The sequence below is a fragment of the Hyperolius riggenbachi genome, chromosome 3 (genome assembly GCF_040937935.1).
Source record: "Hyperolius riggenbachi isolate aHypRig1 chromosome 3, aHypRig1.pri, whole genome shotgun sequence".
NCBI classification, from domain to species: Eukaryota; Metazoa; Chordata; class Amphibia; order Anura; family Hyperoliidae; genus Hyperolius; species Hyperolius riggenbachi.
This window is the reverse complement of record NC_090648.1, coordinates 477,941,031-477,962,583: the sequence shown is the minus strand read 5'-3', so window position 1 is coordinate 477,962,583 and position 21,553 is coordinate 477,941,031. Positions and strand designations below refer to the sequence as shown.

Below are 21,553 nucleotides of genomic sequence, written 5' to 3'. Positions count from 1 at the left end.
AGGGTTAGGCACCACCAGGGGGTGGTTAGGGTTAGGCACCACCAGGGGGTGGTTAGGGTTAGGCACCACCAGGGGGTGGTTAGGGTTAGGCACCACCAGGGGGTGGTTAGGGTTAGGCACCACCAGGGGGTGGTTAGGGTTAGGCACCACCAGGGGGGGTCTTAGGGTTAGGCACCACCAGGGGGGGTCTTAGGGTTAGGCACCACCAGGGGGGGTCTTAGGGTTAGGCACCACCAGGGGGGGTCTTAGGGTTAGGCACCACCAGGGGGGGTCTTGGGGTTAGGCACCACCAGGGGGGGTCTTGGGGTTAGGCACCACCAGGGGGGGTCTTGGGGTTAGGCATCAGGAAGGGGGTCTTGGGGTTAGGCATCAGGAAGGGGGTCTTGGGGTTAGGCATCAGGAAGGGGGTCTTGGGGTTAGGCATCAGGAAGGGGGTCTTGGGGTTAGGCATCAGGAAGGGGGTCTTGGGGTTAGGCATCAGGAAGGGGGTCTTGGGGTTAGGCATCAGGAAGGGGGTCTTGGGGTTAGGCATCAGGAAGGGGGTCTTGGGGTTAGGCATCAGGAAGGGGGTCTTGGGGTTAGGCATCAGGAAGGGGGTCTTGGGGTTAGGCATCAGGAAGGGGGTCTTGGGGTTAGGCATCAGGAAGGGGGTCTTGGGGTTAGGCATCAGGAAGGGGGTCTTGGGGTTAGGCATCAGGAAGGGAGTCTTGGGGTTAGGCATCAGGAAGGGGGTCTTAGGGTTAGGCACCTTCCAGGGGGTCTTAGGGTTAGGTATCAGGAAGGGGGTCTTAGAGTTAGGCACCACCAGGGGGTGGTTAGGGTTAGGCACCACCAGGGGGGGTCTTTTATTATTATTATTATTATTATTATTATTATTATCTAGTATTTATATAGCGCCGACATATTACGCAGCGCTGTACAGTGTATATATATATATATCGTCACTATCTGTCCCTCAAAGGAGCTCACAATCTAATCCCTACCATTGCCATATGTCTATTATGTAGTGTAAGTACTGTAGTCTAGGGCCAATATTAGGGGGAGCCAATTAACTTATCCGTATGTTTTTGGAATGTGGGAGGAAACCGGAGTGCCCGGAGGAAACCCACGCAGACACGGAGAGAACATACAAACTCTTTGCAGATAGTGCCCTGGCTGGATTCGAACCAGAGACCCAGCGCTGCAAGGCGAGAGAGCTAACCACTACGCCACCGTGCTGTCTTAGGGTTAGGCACCACCAGGGGGGGTCTTAGAGTTAGGCACCACCAGGGTGTTTTTTTAGGGTTAGGCACCTTCCAGGGGGCCTTAGGGTTAGGCACCTTCCAGGGGGTTTTTAGGGTTAGGCACCACCAGAGGAGGGTTCTGTGTAAGAGTAGGATTAGATTTAGTTGTAATAAAATATTGGTACTATTTACCAATGTTTTACTATGCTCATTACAACTGTAAATATTTTAGTTTTCATTGTTACAGATGATATTATGCCCTTTTTAATACCGTTATTTTAACGTATATATTATTCTAGCTTAGATAACGATAACGAAACAATAAAAAAAATGTTATATAGATGATATCTTAAAATTTCGGCTATACTCTCCCTGCACCCTTTTTTCCTGGCACCCTTATTTGATGTATACAGTCACTTTTATATCCCACTTTTGGGCCTTACAAGACTGAACGTTGACTCCGTTTTACTGTACACGTCCTTTCGTAATTCTCAGTCTGATATGTGCAGTCTGTGCGATGGGAAACCACTTTATAGCAATTACTCATATTAGATATATGGTAAAACTAATCTGAGTTGTGGTGATTAACCTTTATACTTTATTGCCCTTTCTTGCATAACCTGCTGGTTATTGATGTTGTAGGCGATGGAAAGTTTTATCTGTAATAGATGAGGCTAAATCGCCATTGATTGCGTGACCTCTGCATAACCCTGATTATATGTAGGCACTTATCGGCACTCACTGATGTATGCCGGTTATCAGATTCTGATTTGCCTGCATTAGTAGATAGTCTTGTGTCGGCTTCAAATTCAGTAGGTGAAAACTGGGAAAGATTGGTGGAGGGAGGGGGGGGGTTGAAAAAGTGGTATGGCCCATTTGAACCAATTGGTTTTGTGCTGGTCAAAAATCAAGAGCGGAGAGCTGAGTAGTTGTGTTTATAATAAAAGAATTCTGTCCTCAGATAACTTAACATTTGCTAAATCTAAATTTGATAGACTATTTCCAAGGGACACAATTAGACTTCCGTCAAAAATGGTGCGCAAAGTGCATCAACCCCTCAGTAGCCAATTAGTGCCCATATTTGATTATTCTGCGGGAATATGAAATTTCATTGACAAGGTGCAAAGCTTTGCAACCAAGAACAAAGATAATAGTTGGAGGATTGACTGACTGGAACATATTGGAAGGAACTCTTTATAGTCTTTTAAATTTTCATCATCCTATATATTTTACATTTGATATTTGATGGTTGCCAGCGGATGGTAGTTATGAGTAGAAACTGATAGCTCTTGGGTCATTGATTAAAGGTTTGTACGTCCTTGATACTTGGGCCGCCTGAAACGATGGCTTCAAAAACCTTTTGCCAGAATCTATAGGGTATCCACAAAAAACGTGTTAGCAATCCAACAGGTTGAAAAATTGTGGTCAATCATAAAAACTAGTAAAAAGGCCCACTCCTTAAAGTGAACCTCCGGACTAAAAATCTACTCAGCAGAACTGAAAAGGCTTGGTGTTTTCTTTAACAGTTTCACAGCATCAGAACTTTGTTTTTCTTACCCAAGCATCATTTTTAGCTGCATTTTAGCTAAGCTCCGCCCCATCAAAGAAATCTGCCCGGGCGTTTTTTTCCCTGATGCTGTGCAAAGGATTTCCTATGTTGTTGTTCACATTGCCTAGCAACTGGGAGGGGGTGATCAGCACACAGGACAGTTGGAACTGTGTCTCATGCTCCGTCGCCTCCTTTCAACCAAAAAGATGGCTGCCGTCATGAAATCAAACATTTGCCTGCTCTTTTAAAACAGGGTGGGTAAGAGATTATATTACCTATCTATTTTAATTAACATAACTAATGTAACTTAAAGTGAACCTCCGGACTAAAAATCGACTCAGCAGCACTGAAAAGGCTTTGTGTTTCTTTAACAGTTTCACAGCATCAGAACTTTGTTTCTCTTATACAAGCCTCATTTTTAGCTGCACAGAAGAAAACTGCCCGGGCAGTTTTCCCCTTATGCTGTGCAAAGCATGATGGGATTTCTGATTTTGTTGTTCTCGTTCTGCTGTTTTGGTGCAATTTTTTTTTTTTTTTTTACATTTTGAATTTGACATTTGAAGCCTAGCGTGTGCAGCTGGGAGGGGTTATCAGGACACAGGACAGTTGGAACTGTGTCTCCTGCACCTTGTCCCTTCGTTTCAACCAAAAAGATGGCTGCCCCCATGAATCACAAACATTTGCCTTTTCTTTTAAAACAGGGTGGGTAAGAGATTATATTACCTATCTATTCTAATTAACATAACTAATGTAACTTGATGACAGTATGTTTGTTTAGGCTGACGTTCCCCTTTCAATAAAAAAACAAAACAGGTGCTAGGCCACACCCCCACAACCCCGTCCCAATAAAGCGTGCATGTTGCCTATGTTGGAAATATTAACAGGATTATTACCTAAACTGCAATACAGTAAAACGAGTACAAAAAGTTATTGTCTGTAAAATGCGATGATGATCTTTCCTGTATTCACTCTTTGTTCATCTCTGTTCTAAGTAAGCTGCACTTCTTGATGGTGGTGTATGTTGTATCTCTGCATGTTCTTCTTCAGCTAAGAGTTCTAACTTGTTATATAGGGTGCCTATCTGCCTGTGCAGACCACTCTGCTCCATCACCCCACCCCTGTCTGAAGGCCGCCCGGATGCTGCACATGCGCGCCAGGCACAATGGACACACGCACGGTTTCCTACAAGTTGCATAAAAAAAATTCTGTCTGAGGCAGAGTTCAATAGTGAAGTTTCTCTGAATTCAGGTACAAAATGGCCTGTGCAGCACTGAGATACAGTATGTCATGTCATATTGATTTTTTTTTTACTAGAGAGGAGATTGATATTAGTTTCTGACCTACTTTACAGTTGTCACTTGCTAGGCGGCAGAAACATATTGTATATAGATGTAGCGTCTGATATATCAAAGGCTTTTTTTTGTTTGTTTTGTTTTTCAAACATTTGATGCTTTTTGTACCTGGTAAGATAAAAAAAAGTTATTAAATCCGGACCGGGTGTGTTGTGGTACACTGTAGTCTAACGTATAGGGACTTATGCACAACAGTTTGGTAAAGGTGATGTGAGCAAGTAGCAGAATGGTGTATAACCCTAGCAACACTTGCGGTAATTGCACAAAGTACCTTATCTGCTTAAAGGGCACCAGAGGTAAAATTAAACGAATGAAATAAACAATTGTATAATCTATCCTTCTCCTAAAAATGACTTTTTAAGATATTCCACAGTTTAATTTTGTATTTAAAAATACTTTTTAAGTTTTTACTGTTTTTGCTCAATGACACATTCATTGAAGTGTGCCGGAGCTAAAATCTATGAACTGTTGTTTTTTTCTCTTTCCTGCTCTCAGAAACCATTTTCTGCTAGGAAAGAGTTTTTTTATAGTTGTAATTTCTTATCAGTGAGGGTCACACTGTAGTCTGACCCAGTCCTGACTCAGTCTGGAATTGCTACTTACATACCGGATTTTTAACTTTCAGGCAGAGAAAGAATAAAAGGAATAAAGCATAATTATTTGTGTGCTAGGCACTGTACAAACACGTCTATCTCATCCTGTCACATGTCACCTCGGGTATCCTTTGAAGGACCACTATCGCGGCACTAGGCCGGTTCCCGAGAAATTTCATGCTGAAATCGTTCGGGAATCGGCCTGTGATGTATCAGCAGACAACAGATCTCTCAGATCATATTCTTTCAAAAAGAAATCCTCTGTGCAGTTCTTTCAGAGCAGTCTGTGAACTAATGACCTGTCTGGCAGAGAAAAAGTAAATAGTTCACTAACACTTGAGATAATAAGTCGGAAGACAGCCCTCTCCACGACTTTGAAAGTCGTAGAGCTTAATGGCTTTTTTTGCATAGAGATAACTGGAGTTTCTTAACTCTTCCTGTACTGGAAACAATTAGACTAAAGCTGGCCATACACTGGCCCGATTTGCGCCCGTTTCGACAGCAGATTCGATCACTGGGATCGAATCTGCTGCCAATCGTTCACGCTACACGCCGAATTTCGATCCATTTCGTCCGATCCCGTCGATCGCGCCGTGCCGAAAATAACCGTCAATCGCCCGCGGGTAAAGAGCGCATCGCTAGCGGCGTTCGAGTGCCCGACGACCGACGCAATAGAGCCTGCATACATTACCTGCTCCGCCGGCGCGACTCCAGTCTCCCGGTCACCGCTGCTCTGTCTGCGCTCTGGTCTCCAGGTCCGGCATGCCTCACTTCTTCTAGCCCGGCAGGAAGTTTAAACAGTAGAGCGCCCTCTACTGTTTAAACTTCCTGCCGGGCTAGAAGAAGTGAGGCATGCCGGACCTGGAGAACAGAGCGCAGACAGAGCAGCGGTGACCGGGAGACTGGAGTCGCGCCGGCGGAGCAGGTAATGTATGCGGGCGGGGGCAGCAGCAGCACCACCACAACAGATTGTGAACGGTTTCAGGCTGAAATCTGTTCACAATCTGTTTGCTGTAAAGGTAGCCATACGATCCCTCTCTGATCAGATTCGATCAGATAGGGATCTGTCTGTTGGTCGAATCTGATGGCAAATCGACCAGTGTATGGCCACCTTAATGTATCTGATCTTAATGTTTTATTTCTTATCTGTACTACACATACAAATCATCATATCATAATTTTTTTTTTTTCGCTTCAGTGTCTCTTTAAACCCCACAAATTATATTTTGCTATTTTTTTCCGTTTAAATTATGTTCCTGTCAGAATTCTTATGGTGATATTTGATTCTGAAATATAGGTGGGTTTTGTTAGTGTACTTCACTTTGAAATGAGAAAATAAAATATTTTTAATGGTAAAAACTTGATAGATAATTAATTTAATAGGCTCAGGGAACATATATTCCCTTTCTCCAATTAGTGTTGCAACAGATAGTGCTGGAAGCATGCACGGGAGCACACCCAATCGTGCACAGCTGTGCTTCACCCACAACACTTTTTACGCCCTCATGGCTTGCCTGTATTCAGAGGACATAGATATATTGTAGCTAAGGCTAAACATTTTATATAGATAAGATGAGATAATTACCTAGGCTCCACCCCATGGTGTTATCTGACGCACCCAGCAGCCAAATCCAGAGAGTAGAGGAAACTAGCTGCATTGCAGTTTGGCAACCGTCTTTGGCCCACGAAACTGGTGTTTTGTCCAAAACTTTTGCCTCTCATACAATGTTTATACTCATTTATCATCCTAATTACTATCAGAATTTTCCTTTGTTTTAATTTTGGGTTTAGTTGGGCATTACATTAGCAGAGAAAGAGAGAAACTGTACAACGCAGCCTGCAGGATCGCCCACTCTTATTTTTTCGTGCGCTGCTCTGCAGCCTGGCAAAGCATAAGCACAGCAAGCACGATATTTCTTTTGACAGGACACAAATGTATTTTTTTTCCCCTCCTTGCTGTGCATGTTGACCTTTTATTGGCTAACTGATGTTTATAAGACCCAGGCTTGCAGAAGCACTTATGTACCGAAAGCTTTTTATGTGCAAACATGGGGTCGGCGATGGAAGAAAGCAGCGCTGTTATTGTGAGAGCAGGCATCTGTGAATATCCATAAACATCTGTTACTTAATACAGGTATTATCTCCATCTGAGACAAATGGCCAGCGTTACCTCGGCTGCGGGCGCCCGAATAAAGAGACTTCAGAGGGCCGGGATTTGCCTGTAATCTCAAAAAATGTTATTGATGTGTTTGTGAGCATGTGTGCTTATTTTTTTACTTTCTGTATTTTATTTTATTATTTCACCTCAGAGCTGGAGCTCCTCAGTAGCGGAGGGGACGGACCATTTGTTTGCAGCGGGGCTCTGAGAGATAACGGCTTCCGCAGTGGTAGAAAACGGTGGCCTGTGGCTCTCCAGCTGCTGCCAGACTACAGCTCCGAGTGTCCTGCGTGAAGTCCTGCAAAGCATGCTGGGGGTTTGTCATTACGTAAAAGGTTTGCTGTAAATGAGGCGGGAAAAGAACGCTAAGCTATCAGCAGGATTAGTTGACAGGAAGTAGAGACAAGGGTTTTGTCCACAACACATCAAATTTTACATAATTCTGGGCGTTAAGTCCAGAAGAAGGCATTCTACTACTACTACTACTGTTTTGACTTTCATTTCAACACCACAAGGCAGTTCCGCATCTCATTGCCTTCAAAACCAAAATCTACATAAATGTTAAATGCAATCTCCTGGAACAGGTCTAAAAATACTATCTTGCAGCAAGCGAGGCACTTGTACCTTTGCTTTGCAGCCTCTAGCCACAAATTGATATTGGCCTGAGGAAGCGGGACTAACCTGCAAAGCGCTTTGTCATAATTGCTCAATACAAATCTTTCAAATTGGCTGTTTTTGAAGGTAAGCCAACCTGCTCTCCTTTCTAGAGTTTTTTTTTTTTATTTTTTATACATGATCTGTACTTTTTGGTGCCTTTACCCATTAATTATCTAGCAGGCGAGTAATTTCAGTGCTCAAATAGAGGTTTTATCTTTGTCGTTTTTTTTTTTTTTATCTTGAATCGCGGCATCTGCTACTAAAAAGCTGAAATGTTGATCACATGAGAAGAAGCAGCTGTGTTGAAGGAGCTGGTGGCATTCTCTCTGGGTGGGACTGCTGGGAGTGTTCAAAAAATGATTTTATTTCTATGTGGATGCTGAATGAGCCCGATTTTACATCACAATGATGCGACTGCTGTTCCAGTGTTGCCAACTCATCCCTTTAAATACTGACACATCTAAGTTATACAGGTTCTGGGGCTACTTTCACATAATCAGTACCTTAACTGCATCTACCTAGCCACAAAACCTGTATAATTCATATGTGTCAGTAATTAAAGGGATGAGTTGGCAACACTGTGCTGTTCACATTTCACACATAAGGTGTGTACTGTTGTGCTATTGCTCGATTCAGAGGGTGACAGATCCATAGCTCCCAATTCATTTGGAGGAACAGACAGTCTCTCTTTGGGAACCAAATCCCTCTGTCCCTCTTTCTTCCTCATTTGTCCATCTTTCAGGACTAATGGTGTGATGCGCAATGGAGCTGCTTGCGGGATAAGGAGCGGGAACCATGTGCTCGACTGACTGTTGCCTAATGATGCACCATGCAAGATCTTTCAGTGACCATGAGGGACACCTATACACATACTTACCTCAGCATTAAGTCTTACGTGTGTACAGGGCTTTAGAATTTAATCCCTTGACATGAAAAAAAGAATTTGAAGCTCCAGGAGAGTTCTGTTTAACATTTTGACTTCACCAATTTATTTAATAACTTTATTTCAGTTTAGGATTCATTTAAAAACAATTTGTGGGTTGCTGGGGTTTTCTTAGTTCCCTTCACACACAAGTGCAGTTATGCTTAAAGAGAATCTGTATTGTTAAAATCGCACAAAAGTAAACATACCAGTGCGTTAGGGGACATCTCCTATTACCCTCTGTCACAATTTCGCCGCTCCTCGCCGCATTAAAAGTGGTTAAAAACAGTTTTAATAAGTTTGTTTGTAAACAAACAAAATGGCCACTAAAACAGGAAGTAGGTTGATGTACAGTATGTCCACACATAGAAAAATACATCCATACACAAGCAGGCTGTACACAGCATTCCTTTTGAATCTCAAGAGATCATTGGTGTGTTTCTTTCCCCCATGCACTGAAGTTTCAGGTTGCTCTTTTCTTCCTACAAACAGCTTTGCCCTTGTTTGTAATTCCTCAGTATGTGAAAGCCCAGCCAGCTCAGAGGACGATTTATCCAGCTTGTAAAAGATAAGAGAGAAGAGAGAAGCTGTCCTAATCTAAATAATACACAGGCAGTGTGCAGAGAGGGGCCTGGAGGGGGAGATGCATCACAGAACCACAACACTGAAGAACTTGGCAGCCTTCCAGACACAGGCTGACAAGTCTGACAAGAGAGAGATAAGTTGATTTATTACAGAGATGGTGATAGTAGAACGTGCTGCAGTAAGCCAGGACACATTAGAATAGCTTTTAGAACTTGTAGGATGATAAAAAACAGGATGTAATTTTTGTTACGGAGTCTCTTTAAGGCGTTAGTGTCGGGCTTGATTAGATGGCCTTTTGAATGCAAATTTGTGGCTTAAAAATGGACCAGTCAAGTTCCACCTTGGCATAACCAGTAGCATAGCTTGGGAGGTCTGGGCTCCAGTGCGAGTTTTACATTGGGCCCCCTCAAGTGCTCTATATGTAACAATTGATTTGGATTACCAAAACCTGCCAAGTACAGCTGCAGGGAGGGGACAGCTGCAGCGTCAGAGAGGTGTAAGCAGGGGAGGGGACAGTTGCAGCGTCAGAGGTGTAAGCTGGGGAGGGGACAGCTGCAGCGTCAGAGGTGTAAGCTGGGGAGGGGACAGCTGCAACGTCAGAGGTGTAAGCAGGGGAGGGGACAGCTGCAGTGTCAGTGAGGTATAAATTGGGAAGAACAGTCTATTAATGGTTACAACTAATCAAAGCACATATAGAGGTGATCATTACCAGCTTAGCACAAATAAAGAACTAATAATGCTGTTGAAGGATGGCATTTACTGGTCCCCTCTAGTCCAGGTGCCCTGGTGTGGTCACTGCCTCTGCAATCCCCTATTACTTCACCACTGGGCGTGACCTAGTTGGTCAATTTTCAACCTGCGTAAATTTGCATGCAGAATCTGCATAATGCTGCATCAACTCAGAACGATTTACCTCTTCTTTACCAGCCCTAGTCTTCATTAGAGATTTTCAATGACATGCTATGTACAGTATTCAGGCTTACATGCAGATTTGATGCAAATGACATGCATCTTCGATATGGGACAGCTAAATTCACTTTCTCCCCTACCGATCTTTGGTGTACTGTTTTCAAGCCGTGTACAACTTGAGCATAAGCCGAGATTACTCGCATCTCATTTACGTCTTTAGTCTCTCCGTGCCGTGGGTTTTTTCTTTCCTTTTGCCGCTGCTAGTATCTGACGCTTTGAAGATAATTGGCTTGAGAATAAAAAGCCGCCCTGCATGCTTTCAAGCTGGCGCTATTTCCGCCTATGATGGTTCATTATAACATCCTACAAACAAAATAGGCTGTCACGCGAACGCGTATGACTCATCCCGTCGTGGTCGCCAGTTCCTATGGGTGACGCGCATATATAAATTCACCTGAGGTGTCTAATCGCATGTTAGACTTCGGAGGATGGTCTATATAGGGCGACTTTTTATTTTACCCCTTTAAAGATGGCGACACACGATACAATAAAATGATCCGATTTTACGGCAATTCGTTAAAAAAAAATCTAATTTCCCGAAAAATCTAAAGCAGTTTTTTTTTTTTTTTTTTTTTTTTTTTTTTTTTTAGCAAGAAATCCGATCGGATTTCCTATTTTTATTTGGTAAAAGTCGATTGGGAATGGTGGATTTTTGTGATCAATTTTTATAAAAATTGAATGGTGTGTTTGGTAGATTGTCAATTTCTTAATAAATTAGGCCTAAGGCCCATTTCAAAACAGGCGGTAGGCTGTGGCCGCGCCCCTTCTGCACCCGTCCGCCTGTGCCGCGCATCATTCCCCCCAGCTCTGTCTCTGCGTCCCTGCACATGCGCAGAACTGAAAAAGCACTGACACGGGGACATGGGACGCAGAGACACTTGCCTATTATTAGGTAGGATGCACGTGACCCAAGCAATTTTCTCAGTTTCCAATCATTTTATCGCAATTGAGGAAAAATTGAACATATGTGTGGTACATTGGTCAGATTTGTGAAATGTTACAATCGGTCTGAAAAACTGATTGCTATTCTTGAATTTAAACTGAGATTTCAAAAACTGTATAGTGTGTGGCCACATTAACTGCTTACGGACCAAGCTAATTGAAATCTACGCTCTGTTTGGGACCCGTTATCCTTGCCAGGGCGTAGGTTTTAATTAGCGCTCCTGCCGCTACCACCGATCCAGCCACTTCAGCCCACTTACTCTGCCGTTGCTATGACAGCAGAGCTCTGTGAGCCGGTGAGGAGCTGATTTCATTGGCCCCTGACCCTGTGATCGCTGTAAGCCAATCACATTGGCTCACAGGGATCACAGGGTCAGGAGCCAATGAAAAAGGCTTCTGACTGGCTCATGGAGGTCTGCTGTCATAGCGACGTCAGAGTGGGCTGCAGCGATGGGAGAGTAGCGGATCTGTGCAGCGTGACGTCGCTGTGCCTGGTTTCTCTGTTTCTTGTACCAGCAGTCTGTGGTCGTTACGGGGCCACAGACTGCTGGTGCTCAAGTGGTTAAATCGCGCTTGTTTACAGTCGAGCTGGGATGCAATGCAGCAGACGCGAGTGCTCGGGATTCCAGCGCGACGCTCCCCTCCGCCTGATGCAATGCGAATTGATTAATGCATCAATCATTTTCAGCCGAATCATAATGGGGTTATTTTCAGTAAGTAAACCTATGCGTTACCGCGCTGCAAGGGATGCTGATGGGGCCATTAGTGTGTCAGAAATCATTATGGAGCGTGCAGGCGCATACCTACCTTGTTTTCTGTCTAGATAGTCAGAAATAACGTTGTTTTCTGGTACGGGATTCACGGGGGCAGCAGGATGATAATTGATTTATTTACTTTTAAACCAGAAAATAATGGGCAGGTCCAGGAATTCCTGTCATGAGAATGGAATCATTTTTTTATTAATTTTTTTGCATTCCTATCCTGTCTAAATGCTTTCAGTGAATTGCAGGTTATGAGAATGTATATTATGTATATAATGTCAATGCATATCTACCAACTATTTGAGATGAGAAAGAGGGACACTTAAACCACACCCCTGCCACAATCCTGACCACGCCCCCACCACAACCCTAGTCACGCATACCATAAAGACTTCATAAGAAAAATGTTGTTTTATAATTCAAACCACACTGGTCCTTTCTATCCTGGTTCATTTTCCTTCATATTAACATTTTAAAATTCATAATATATAAATTTAAAGGATGGGAATAAAGTTGAGTCATTCAAACACATTTTGTAGTAGAGAAATATATATATTTACATACAAAGAAGGACAAAGTCCTGAAAGAGGGCCAAATTAGCAGGAAAAAGGACAGAGGGACAGGGCTCCCAAAAAGGGACTGTCCCTCCAAAAGAGGGACAGTTGGGAGCTATGTCAATGTATACATTCCCTGCTGACCAAGGCCAGGGTTTCATGTTTCTCATCTTCCATGTGCAGCAGTCCCCTCCCATTCCATGTGCAGCCCCCTCTTCCATAACACCCATGAGGAGGAAAGAGACAGAAGGACAGGGCTCCCAAGGAGGGACAGTTGGGAGCTTTGTCAATGTATACATTCCCTGCTGACCAAGGCCAGGGTTTCTAGTTTCTCATCTTCCATGTGCAGCAGTCCCCTCCCCTTCCATGTGCAGCCCCCTCTTCCATAAAACCCGTGTATGGCAGCCTTGCCATCCCCACGTCTAGACTTACATTTTTGTACACAGTAGGGAGAGATGGCAGCGCATCCGAAACCAGGCTGCCTCTGAATGGGTCAACAGCAAGATGGTGTGCAGAGCCTCTTAAAAGCATAAATGCACCCAATTGCATCAAAAACAGGTGCTACAATTTTCACTAATGGAGGATGTTGGCTTCCAAAACAGTTTGCATGCAAAACATTTTTGTTCTGGTCCCTACCACCGTAGTGAGGTTCTCCTATTGGAAGGACCTCACTACCTCTAGCACTACCACCCGGAGGAGACAGGTACCTGGGACAGAATCAGGTAACTGAAACTGAGAACAGAAATAAAAAATAAGAAACAGTATCGCCAAGTCTCAAGGATTCAACCACTTGGCGACATTTCGGAGTCTAATTCTGTACAAAAAGGTCACTAGCCCATAGGCTAGCAAAGCGTTCTGTTACTATGGAGGGAGGGGCTTGCAGATTTCTCGCATCCCGGGACTGAGGGCCATTCTCGTCAATGAGTAACCCTTCTTCAACGTCCAGCCACCCTAGGCCCAAACCTGTGTGCAATGAATGTTCTGAACTTTCCCTTAAAGGCCCACTATAGCAAAAAAAGTAGGTAGTTTAAAATCTGATAGAACTGACGGGTTTTGGGCCAGTCCATCTCTTCATGGGGGATTCTCTGTGTTTTCTTGTTTTCAACAGCATTTCCTGAACAGCAGTTGCAAAGTCTGACAGAATAGTGTGCAAGTGAGTAGGGAGTCTGGCTGGTATCTTACTATTTCGGCATTTAAACTGCTGTTCAGTAAATGCTGTTGAAAACAAAGAAAACCCTGAGAATCCCCCATGAGGAGATGGACTGGCCCAAAACGTGTCGGTTCTGTCAGATTTTACCTGCCTACTTTTTTCACGATTGTGGTCCTTTAAACAGTCAGCCATCTGACATGCATCTATAGCCTCTCTGACTGACAAACAGACTTGGATACATACGTCAACATCATAACCATGCAATTATTTGACAGTATTGTTTGCAGCATTCATGTTTTCGCGTTGTCAAGGAACGGTTGCCATGCATATGGAGAGTTGGTTTTCAGTTGCAAACATTTTGCTCATTGTGTGCTCTGTAAATAGCATTTAATGATATGAATTGTTATAATGGCAAAGAAATAGGGCCTATGTGACTTGTACAGCTATGAAGGAAAAATGATAGAGTTTATTTGATACTCCAGTTCATACAAAGCGGTAATTGCGGTGTTTATGTATTACTGTGTGTGCTTTCTGGCAGATCGTAGGCTGTAAATTCATGCGTATGAGACGCGAGGAGCTTTCGCATGAAGGGGTTAGTGCAGTTTGTGTGGCTACAATGCTGCTCTGATCAGTAATGCGGTATGCTTGGGATATGGATTTTAGCTTTGTTTTATAAACTCTAGCAAAATATTGGCATTTGACCGGCTCACTCCAAGAAATCACCGAATCAGGTAAAAAGGGCGCAGGCAGGCCGGTCCACCCATGATGCCAAGATAGGCGACTTCCTCAGGCGGCAGAACTGGGGGCAGCACCAGGCAGAAACAGGAAGTGAAGAGAGTGCCTGGCTAACCTACACTGGGGGCAACTGTACATGGCTAACCTATACTGGAGGCAACTGTACCTGGCTAACCTATACTGGGGGCAATTGTACCTGGCTACCTACCTATACTGGGGGCAACTGTACCTGGCTAACCTATACTGGGGGCAATTGTACCTGGCTACCTACCTATACTGGGGGCAACTGTACCTAGCTAACCTATACTGGGGGCAATTGTACCTGGCTACCTACCTATACTGGGGGCAACTGTACCTGGCTACCTAGGTTTTTTTTTGGGGGGGGGGGGGGGGCTTACTGCACCTATAACGTGCGGTGTAAATTGTCAGGTGCTGTGCGATCGTTCCAATTCGAGGGGAGGTGGAGGGGGGCATATTAAAATATTGAACTAAACCCTTATAAGTTAAACGACCACCTCTTTTGAGAATCTAGCGAATGTAAGGAGCAGTGAGTGACAGTAATATGTACTCTGTAAAGTGTTGCGGAAGATGTCATTGCTATATTAAAACATAATAATAATAATAATAATAATAATAATAATAATATGGTAGGATTCGTTTTTGAGTTCCTCTGAGGACAGTGACATGACTGCGTACTCTGTAAAGTGTTTTGTGGAAGATGTCAATGCTACGCAAGCGCATAATAATAATAGTCAAATTCTATGTTAAACATGTAGTATTTAAAATACATGTGTACACATACATGTAAGAGGGCATACAATGCACTATTAATTTTTTTCCTATGTAACCATCAATGTGAGTATTATTAATACCATTGGTTGTGAACCCCTTGCCTTATAATGGAAACCTTGCGAATCCCCCTGCAAGAAGATGTTCTAGTCAAAAACCTATTGGTGTAATTTTAATAGTTCCGCAATGCAAGTGACAGCAACATAGGAAAAAAGTAATTTACAGTGCATTTTACTTCAAGACTTGTATACTTTGTGTGTGTGTGTGTGTGTGTGTGTGTGTGTGTGTGTGTGTGTGTGTGTGTGTGTGTGTGTACATATGCATTTTAAATCTTAGTTTTTCATCATAGTGGTCATTTAAAGTGAACCAAGCGCCATTTTTAGCACCCATGTCATCTCAATGGCACATTAAACATGCATGCCAATAACATGGCTCATTATTAAAAAAAGCCTTCAAATTTTACCACTTCTTTTTAAATTTAAAAGTTTAGCAGAGGCCTTTATTATCCTACTGCCACGCCCTACCCGACCACAGGGGTTTCAGGTAGATAAGGACTGATGTAATTATGTTATTGCACACATTAGCAGAGAACAAACATAAGCTTTGTTTAGCAAGGAGGAGGGGTGGGGATACTGGACACTGTGCTTCAAAAAGTTTAGAGGAGTCACAGATGCTATCTTCACACCTTCCCCAGATAAATAATGAGCAGCTAGAAGGGGAAGGAAAAATGGCAACTCCTATAGCTATTAGAAACCAGGACAAACTGCAGGAAAAAAAAGTATTTGGTTCCCTTTAAATACATATGCTGTGATATTGATGGGTTATTGCCTCCATTTCTAATAATTCCCTCTTTTTTGTCTCTTCCATAGTTACCTCATCGCCGAGTGACTTTTTCTACATCCAATCAGGCACCTGATATCCAGGACCCCTCCCAGCACAGTTACTATGACAGCGGCCTAGAGGAATCGGAGACCCCAAGCAGCAAGTCTTCCTCCGGGCCGAGAATAGGGCCCCTGGCTCTGCCGGAAGACCACTATGAGAGGACCACCCCTGACGGCAGCATCGGTGAGATGGAACACCCTGAAACTGGTAAGAAGCTTGACGGGGGAAACACAGGGCCTCTCAGTCACGCTGTCCAGTGTTGCACCATCACCAGGCCCGCCTGCTTTGTGGCTATGTCTGTAGCATTTCACTTCAAGTGTGCACATTTTCCAACACATATAGCGCTTATTATGTATCTATGATTTCAAGCACATCGGCACTCTACAGCTTCGGAGGTATGTAAACCGCTACCTGCACAGCAAAAGCAAGCATTTTGGGGAGATCTGATATCCTGCGCACCCATTTGTTAGAGTTACGTAGAAGCAGTGGCGTACCAAGGATATTTGACACCCAGTGCTGATTATTTACAAATAATCAGAGGCATTGGCATGCTAGTGGTACCCCCTCCACATGGCGACCCCAGTGGTACCTGCAGTGTCGTGAAAGGAAGAAAACTGAGAGTTAACACTCACCTACTCGCTGCTTACTGTGTTGTTCTTTGTGGCCAGAGGGAGTCACGTGAGACGTCGTCAGGACATGCCAGCATATTGCACCCTGGCACGTCCTGATAAGTCATGTGATACCCTGTAACCATGGAGACCGGACGCAGCAAGCTGCGAGTAGGTGAGTGTTGACCCAAGTTTTCTTCTGTTCGCGACTCTGCACCGATGTGCTCTACTCTGCATGGAGACACAGGAGGGCCCAGGAATGATGCTCCCCCCCCCCCCCCAACGTCCCCAGACTCCCCAATGTTAATGGGCCCCATAGCAGGTGCCTCGATCTCTTCTGCCTGGATATCACCCCTTCCATGGTGACACCCGGTGCGTGACATTTCCGCACCCGCTTAACACGCCACTGCATAGAGGGAACATCTTTGTCCGCCAGGTTAAACCTTCCTCAGCAGTTTTCAGCCCTGGCCTCAGTACTGTTGTGATTGGAGTTCAGAGACGTTTTCGTAAAGTTTAAAGGCTCATACACACATCCAACTTAATGCACGACCAACCGCACAAGATGACCAACCACACCACAAGTTGTTTACCTGATGTACACACCCGCTATGGTTTGTTTAAACATTTTTAAAATGTAATTTTCCGATCTCTTTAGACACTCCCCCTGTGGTCACATGGGCTGCAGGAAAAGATAGCGATTTACTTGTAAGCTAAAGCCACGCCTCCCTGCTTACAGCCTATCCTGGCTTCATACGAATTGGGTGATGAGGGAGCAGGCAGAGAGTGCAAAGAGATAGCAAGGATAGTCAGTGAGATGTTAAGCGTTCCAAACTGTTGCAAAGTTTATACTAAATGTACACACCTTGGAAACGGACCAATCACATTTGGCAGCTGCTGAATTGATTGGTCCAGTTCCAAGCTATGAAGATTTGCATCCGCTCAGATTTATTAGAATTTAGAAGCTGCAAAAGGGCGAAGCGTAGACAGAATTGTCTGAGATGACAGCCTGAAGCTCTGAGAGCCCGTGCTACAGAAATGGCCAGCATAGGGGCTTATGAAGAGGTACATTGTAGGTATTTTACTGGTCATCAGCTAATAAAGATCTTGTACACATTGGGGGGCATGATTTGTAGTTACGCACCTACATGTTCACACAGTTTCCCTTGCCTACACTTGGTGACCCTCACAGCCCAGGGGCCATCTTGCAGTGGTCATAAAGCATGTGTGGATATCGTAATCTTCACACCTATAGCAAGTATGGCCGCAAAAAAACCCTGCTCTGAAGACTGAACCCAGGGGCGTTGCTAGCCCCAAAGATCAGTGGCACGTGCCCCGGATCTATTCTGAAGTGCCCCGGATGTCCCCCAGGCAGGGTAAAGGCACCACACAGTACCCAGCATGCCCCACAGAAGCACCACAGCACCCAGCATGGCAATACGCAGCACCCAATATGGCACTAAGGCACCCAGCGTGTCCCTTAGAGGCACCATAGCGCCCAAAATGGCACCATAGCACCCAGAATGGCACCACAGCACACAGCTATAGGGAGTATTATGTGTGCTATGGTGCCTCTATGTGGACATATTGGGTGCTGTGATGCCATGCTAGGCGCTGGGATGCATTTATGGGGGCATGCAGGGAGCTGTGCTTCTTTCTTTGGGAGCATGCAGGGAGTTGTGGTGGGAGGGGTCCACTAGAAGGTCAGGGAATGCTTTGGGGGGGACTGCTAGATAAACTGGCATCTAGCTAGCATGCCGAGCAGCAAGCCAGACCAGCCAGCCTAGTTATGTTTAAGTGACACTGTGATATGCTGCATTTTTTCTTAATTCCTGTGCATGACCACGTCCATCTTTCGTCTGGAGTGCCAAAAAGTGCCCCATATCTCCTAGGTTCCTAGCCACGCCCCTGACTGAATACCTTTATCAGAGGGAATTAAGTAGTACTTACAGCTCTGGGCCCCCTCCAGTTACACCCCTGTACAACCTTTCAACTTGGGTCACCCAAAACCATCCTTGTGGATGCCTTTCCATAGTGTGCTCCCGATGACCTCCAACTTGACATTGCCTTTTCAGTGTATGTTGGAAAACCTCCCCAAGAAAACTTATATCTAAAAAAAAGTTCCCCTGGGGGGTACTCACCTCGAGTGGGGCAAGAGTCCGGATCCTATCTAGGCTTCTCCCATCCTCCTGTGTCCCACGGCGGTCTCGCTGTGCCCCTCCAGACAGCAGGGATGTAAATACCTTCCCGGCTCCAGCGCAGGCGCAGTATCTGCTCTTCGCTCGGAGATAGGTGGAAATAGCCGATCGCTGTCGGCCCGCTCTGCTGCGCAGGGGCAAGTCTCCTGCACCTGCGCAGTAGAGCAGACCCGACAGAAATCGGCTATTTACGTCAATTTCCGTGCTGAGAGCCACAACAGGCTTGTCAGGGGAGGATTGTGGGACGCTTCGGGGGAGCCAGTGCTGGACTGCCTGCAGCTACAGAGATTGGGACTCTGAGGCTTCCCCTCCTGAGGTAAGGACCCCCAAGGGAACACTTATTTTTTTGTTTTTTTTGTTTAGTACAGAGTCTCTAAGAGTAGATTTGAGACCCACTTGTGGTCCTTTTAGTAAGCAGAAGTGGAGAGAGGTCAAAGAAGGTGGCAGGAGGGCCCCTTGATGCCCACTGGGCCCCAAGCACCTGCCTAGGTTGCCTGATGGATGACCCCACTCTGCCACAGACCGCTATTATTTCCCACTGCTCCTTCTGCCCCCTCCATAGGAAGAACACGCTACTCCACCGGTATCCGAGCACTTTGTATGTACTGTGTAACGTCACCCAAAGCCATCAAGAGTGAACATTTCTGGCCATCATTATTGCAGATGTGTAGCGGGCCTAAGAAGCTTAAGTACAGATAAAGGCAGCTCTGCCACCGAGGACTAGGGAATGTTTTGTGCCTGGAGTTAAGGTTTAATTACAGCGCAGGTAATAAGCTTTCACATTTCCTTCAGGTTCCTGGATCAACTGAACCTGTAACTAATGATGTCTGATTTGTAACGCGGCTTAGGTGTAATAAATCGCACTTCTAAAGTGCTTCACAGCGCACAGGTGCATTCAGCCCTTCATTGTGATAGATTACCATTCTGTATAGTTTTACTGCTCTCAGAATTGCACCGTCTCTGCCAACGGTGCCGCTCCGTGAATTGCGTTAAAAGGGACCCTAAGCAGACCCTTAAAGAGAATCTGTATTGTTAAAATTGCACAAAAGTAAACCTACTAGTGCGTTAGGGGACATCTCCTATTCCCCTCTGTCACAATTTCGCCACTCCTCGCTGCATTAAAAGTGGTTAAAAACAGTTTTAAAAAGTTTGTTTATTAACAAACAAAATGGCCACCAAAACAGGAAGTAGGTTGATGTACAGTATGTCCACACATAGAAAATACATCCATATACAAGCAGGCTGTATACAGCCGTCCTTTTTAATCTCAAGAGATCATTTGTGTGTTTCTTTCCCCCTGCAGTTCTCATGCACTGAAGTTTCAGGCTGCTCGTTTCTTCCTGCAAACAGCTTTGCCCTTGTCTGTAATTCATCAGTATGTGAAAGCCCAGCCAGCTCAGAGGACGATTTATCCAGCATGTAAAAGATAAGAGAGAAGAGAGAAGCTGCCCTAATCTAAATAATACACAGGCAGTGTGCATAGAGGGGCCTGGAAGGGGGAGTTCATAGCAGAACCACAACACTGAAGAACTTGGCAGCCTTCCAGACACAGGCCGACAAGTCTGACAGGGAAAAGATACATTGATTTATTAGAGACTGTGATAGTAGAAAGTGCTGCAGTAAGCCAGAACACATTAGAATAGCTTTTGGAACTTGTAGGATGATAAAAAACAGGATGCAATTTTTGTTACGGAGTCTCTTTAAAATGAAAATCTGCACTTTCCTGGGGCTTCCTTCAACCCCCCCCCCCCCCCCCCGTAGTCCACGAGGTTTCTCAATGTCCTTTGGTTCACCTTGAGCCTGCCGACTTTGAGAAAAGTCATGCGCAACTGCGGATGCGCGGCCCATCCCCACATTCGGTTTGATCACAAGCGCTGCTGTAAGCATCCTGCGCAGGCGCGGTTCTTGAAAAACTGAAATGCGCAGGATGCTTACATCGAAGCGCGTGTGATTGAGCCAGGTGCACGGATGGGCCATGCATGTGCAGTTGCACGACGACTTCGCCCAAAGTCGCCAGGCTAACGAGGGCGCCGGCGGGACCACGGAGGGGCCCAGAGGACACAGAGGAACCTCACAGGCTACGGAGGAAGATACAAGACAAATAACATTTATATTGCGCTTTTCTCCTGGCGGACTCAAAGGAATCCCCAGGAAAGTGCAGATTTCCATTTTAAGCGTCTGCTTGGGGTCCCTTTAAAGAACCATTATCACGAAAAAATGTATACATATAAGATGTACATTTGTCCCAGAGTAAAATGAGCTGTAAATTAATTTTCTACTCCGTTGCTGTATCTTACAGTAAGCAGTAATTCGGAACAATCTGAGAAATGGTTATCACTTCATCTCCTCATGAGGGATTCTCCGCATTTCTCTCATTCTTTAAAAAAAAAAAAAAACACTTCTTGGAAAAGATCTATAAACAGATGCTAGACTGTTTCCCAAATCACCTGCGCATTATTTTGTCAACTGCCGAGCACTAAGAATTTTTGAAAACAAAGAAATCCCTAAGAATCCCCCATGAGGAGATGAACTAATTCCAGATCTGTTAGACTTTTACTGATTACTGTAGGCGACATAGAAAAAAAGTAATTGATAACCCATTTTTACTCTGCTCTGGGGGAAACCTACATTTATATATATTCATACACTTTTTACATTTTGCTATTGATGCGGTAGTGGTCCATTTTAAGGACCACTATCCAGAGATGGATTAAGATGTAATGAGATCTTAGGCAAGGTAAGAGTTTTGGGCCACCTTGTGGTCCATTTGGTAAGCTGAAGTGGAGAGATGTCGAAGAAGGTAACAAGTGGGCTCCTTAACACCCACTGGGCCCCAAGCACCTGCCTAGGTTTGCCTGGTGGATGATCCTGCTCTGTAAACATATACAAATAAGGAGTATGTTTTTTTTTTTCCAGAGTACTGTACAAT

At 44.7% G+C, this 21,553-nt stretch overlaps 1 protein-coding gene across 5 annotated transcripts in view; it reads left to right on the top strand.

Annotated features, from left to right (window-relative positions):
* PCDH1 (protocadherin 1) overlaps positions 1 to 21,553 on the top strand; it is a 352,375-nt gene that overhangs the window by 213,814 nt on the left and 117,008 nt on the right. For all 5 annotated transcript variants that reach the window (XM_068278113.1, XM_068278110.1, XM_068278109.1 and 2 more), the window contains exon 4: positions 15,809 to 16,028. In XM_068278113.1, coding sequence (XP_068134214.1) covers positions 15,809 to 16,028 — 220 coding nt within the window. The remainder of the gene's footprint in view (positions 1 to 15,808; positions 16,029 to 21,553) is intronic.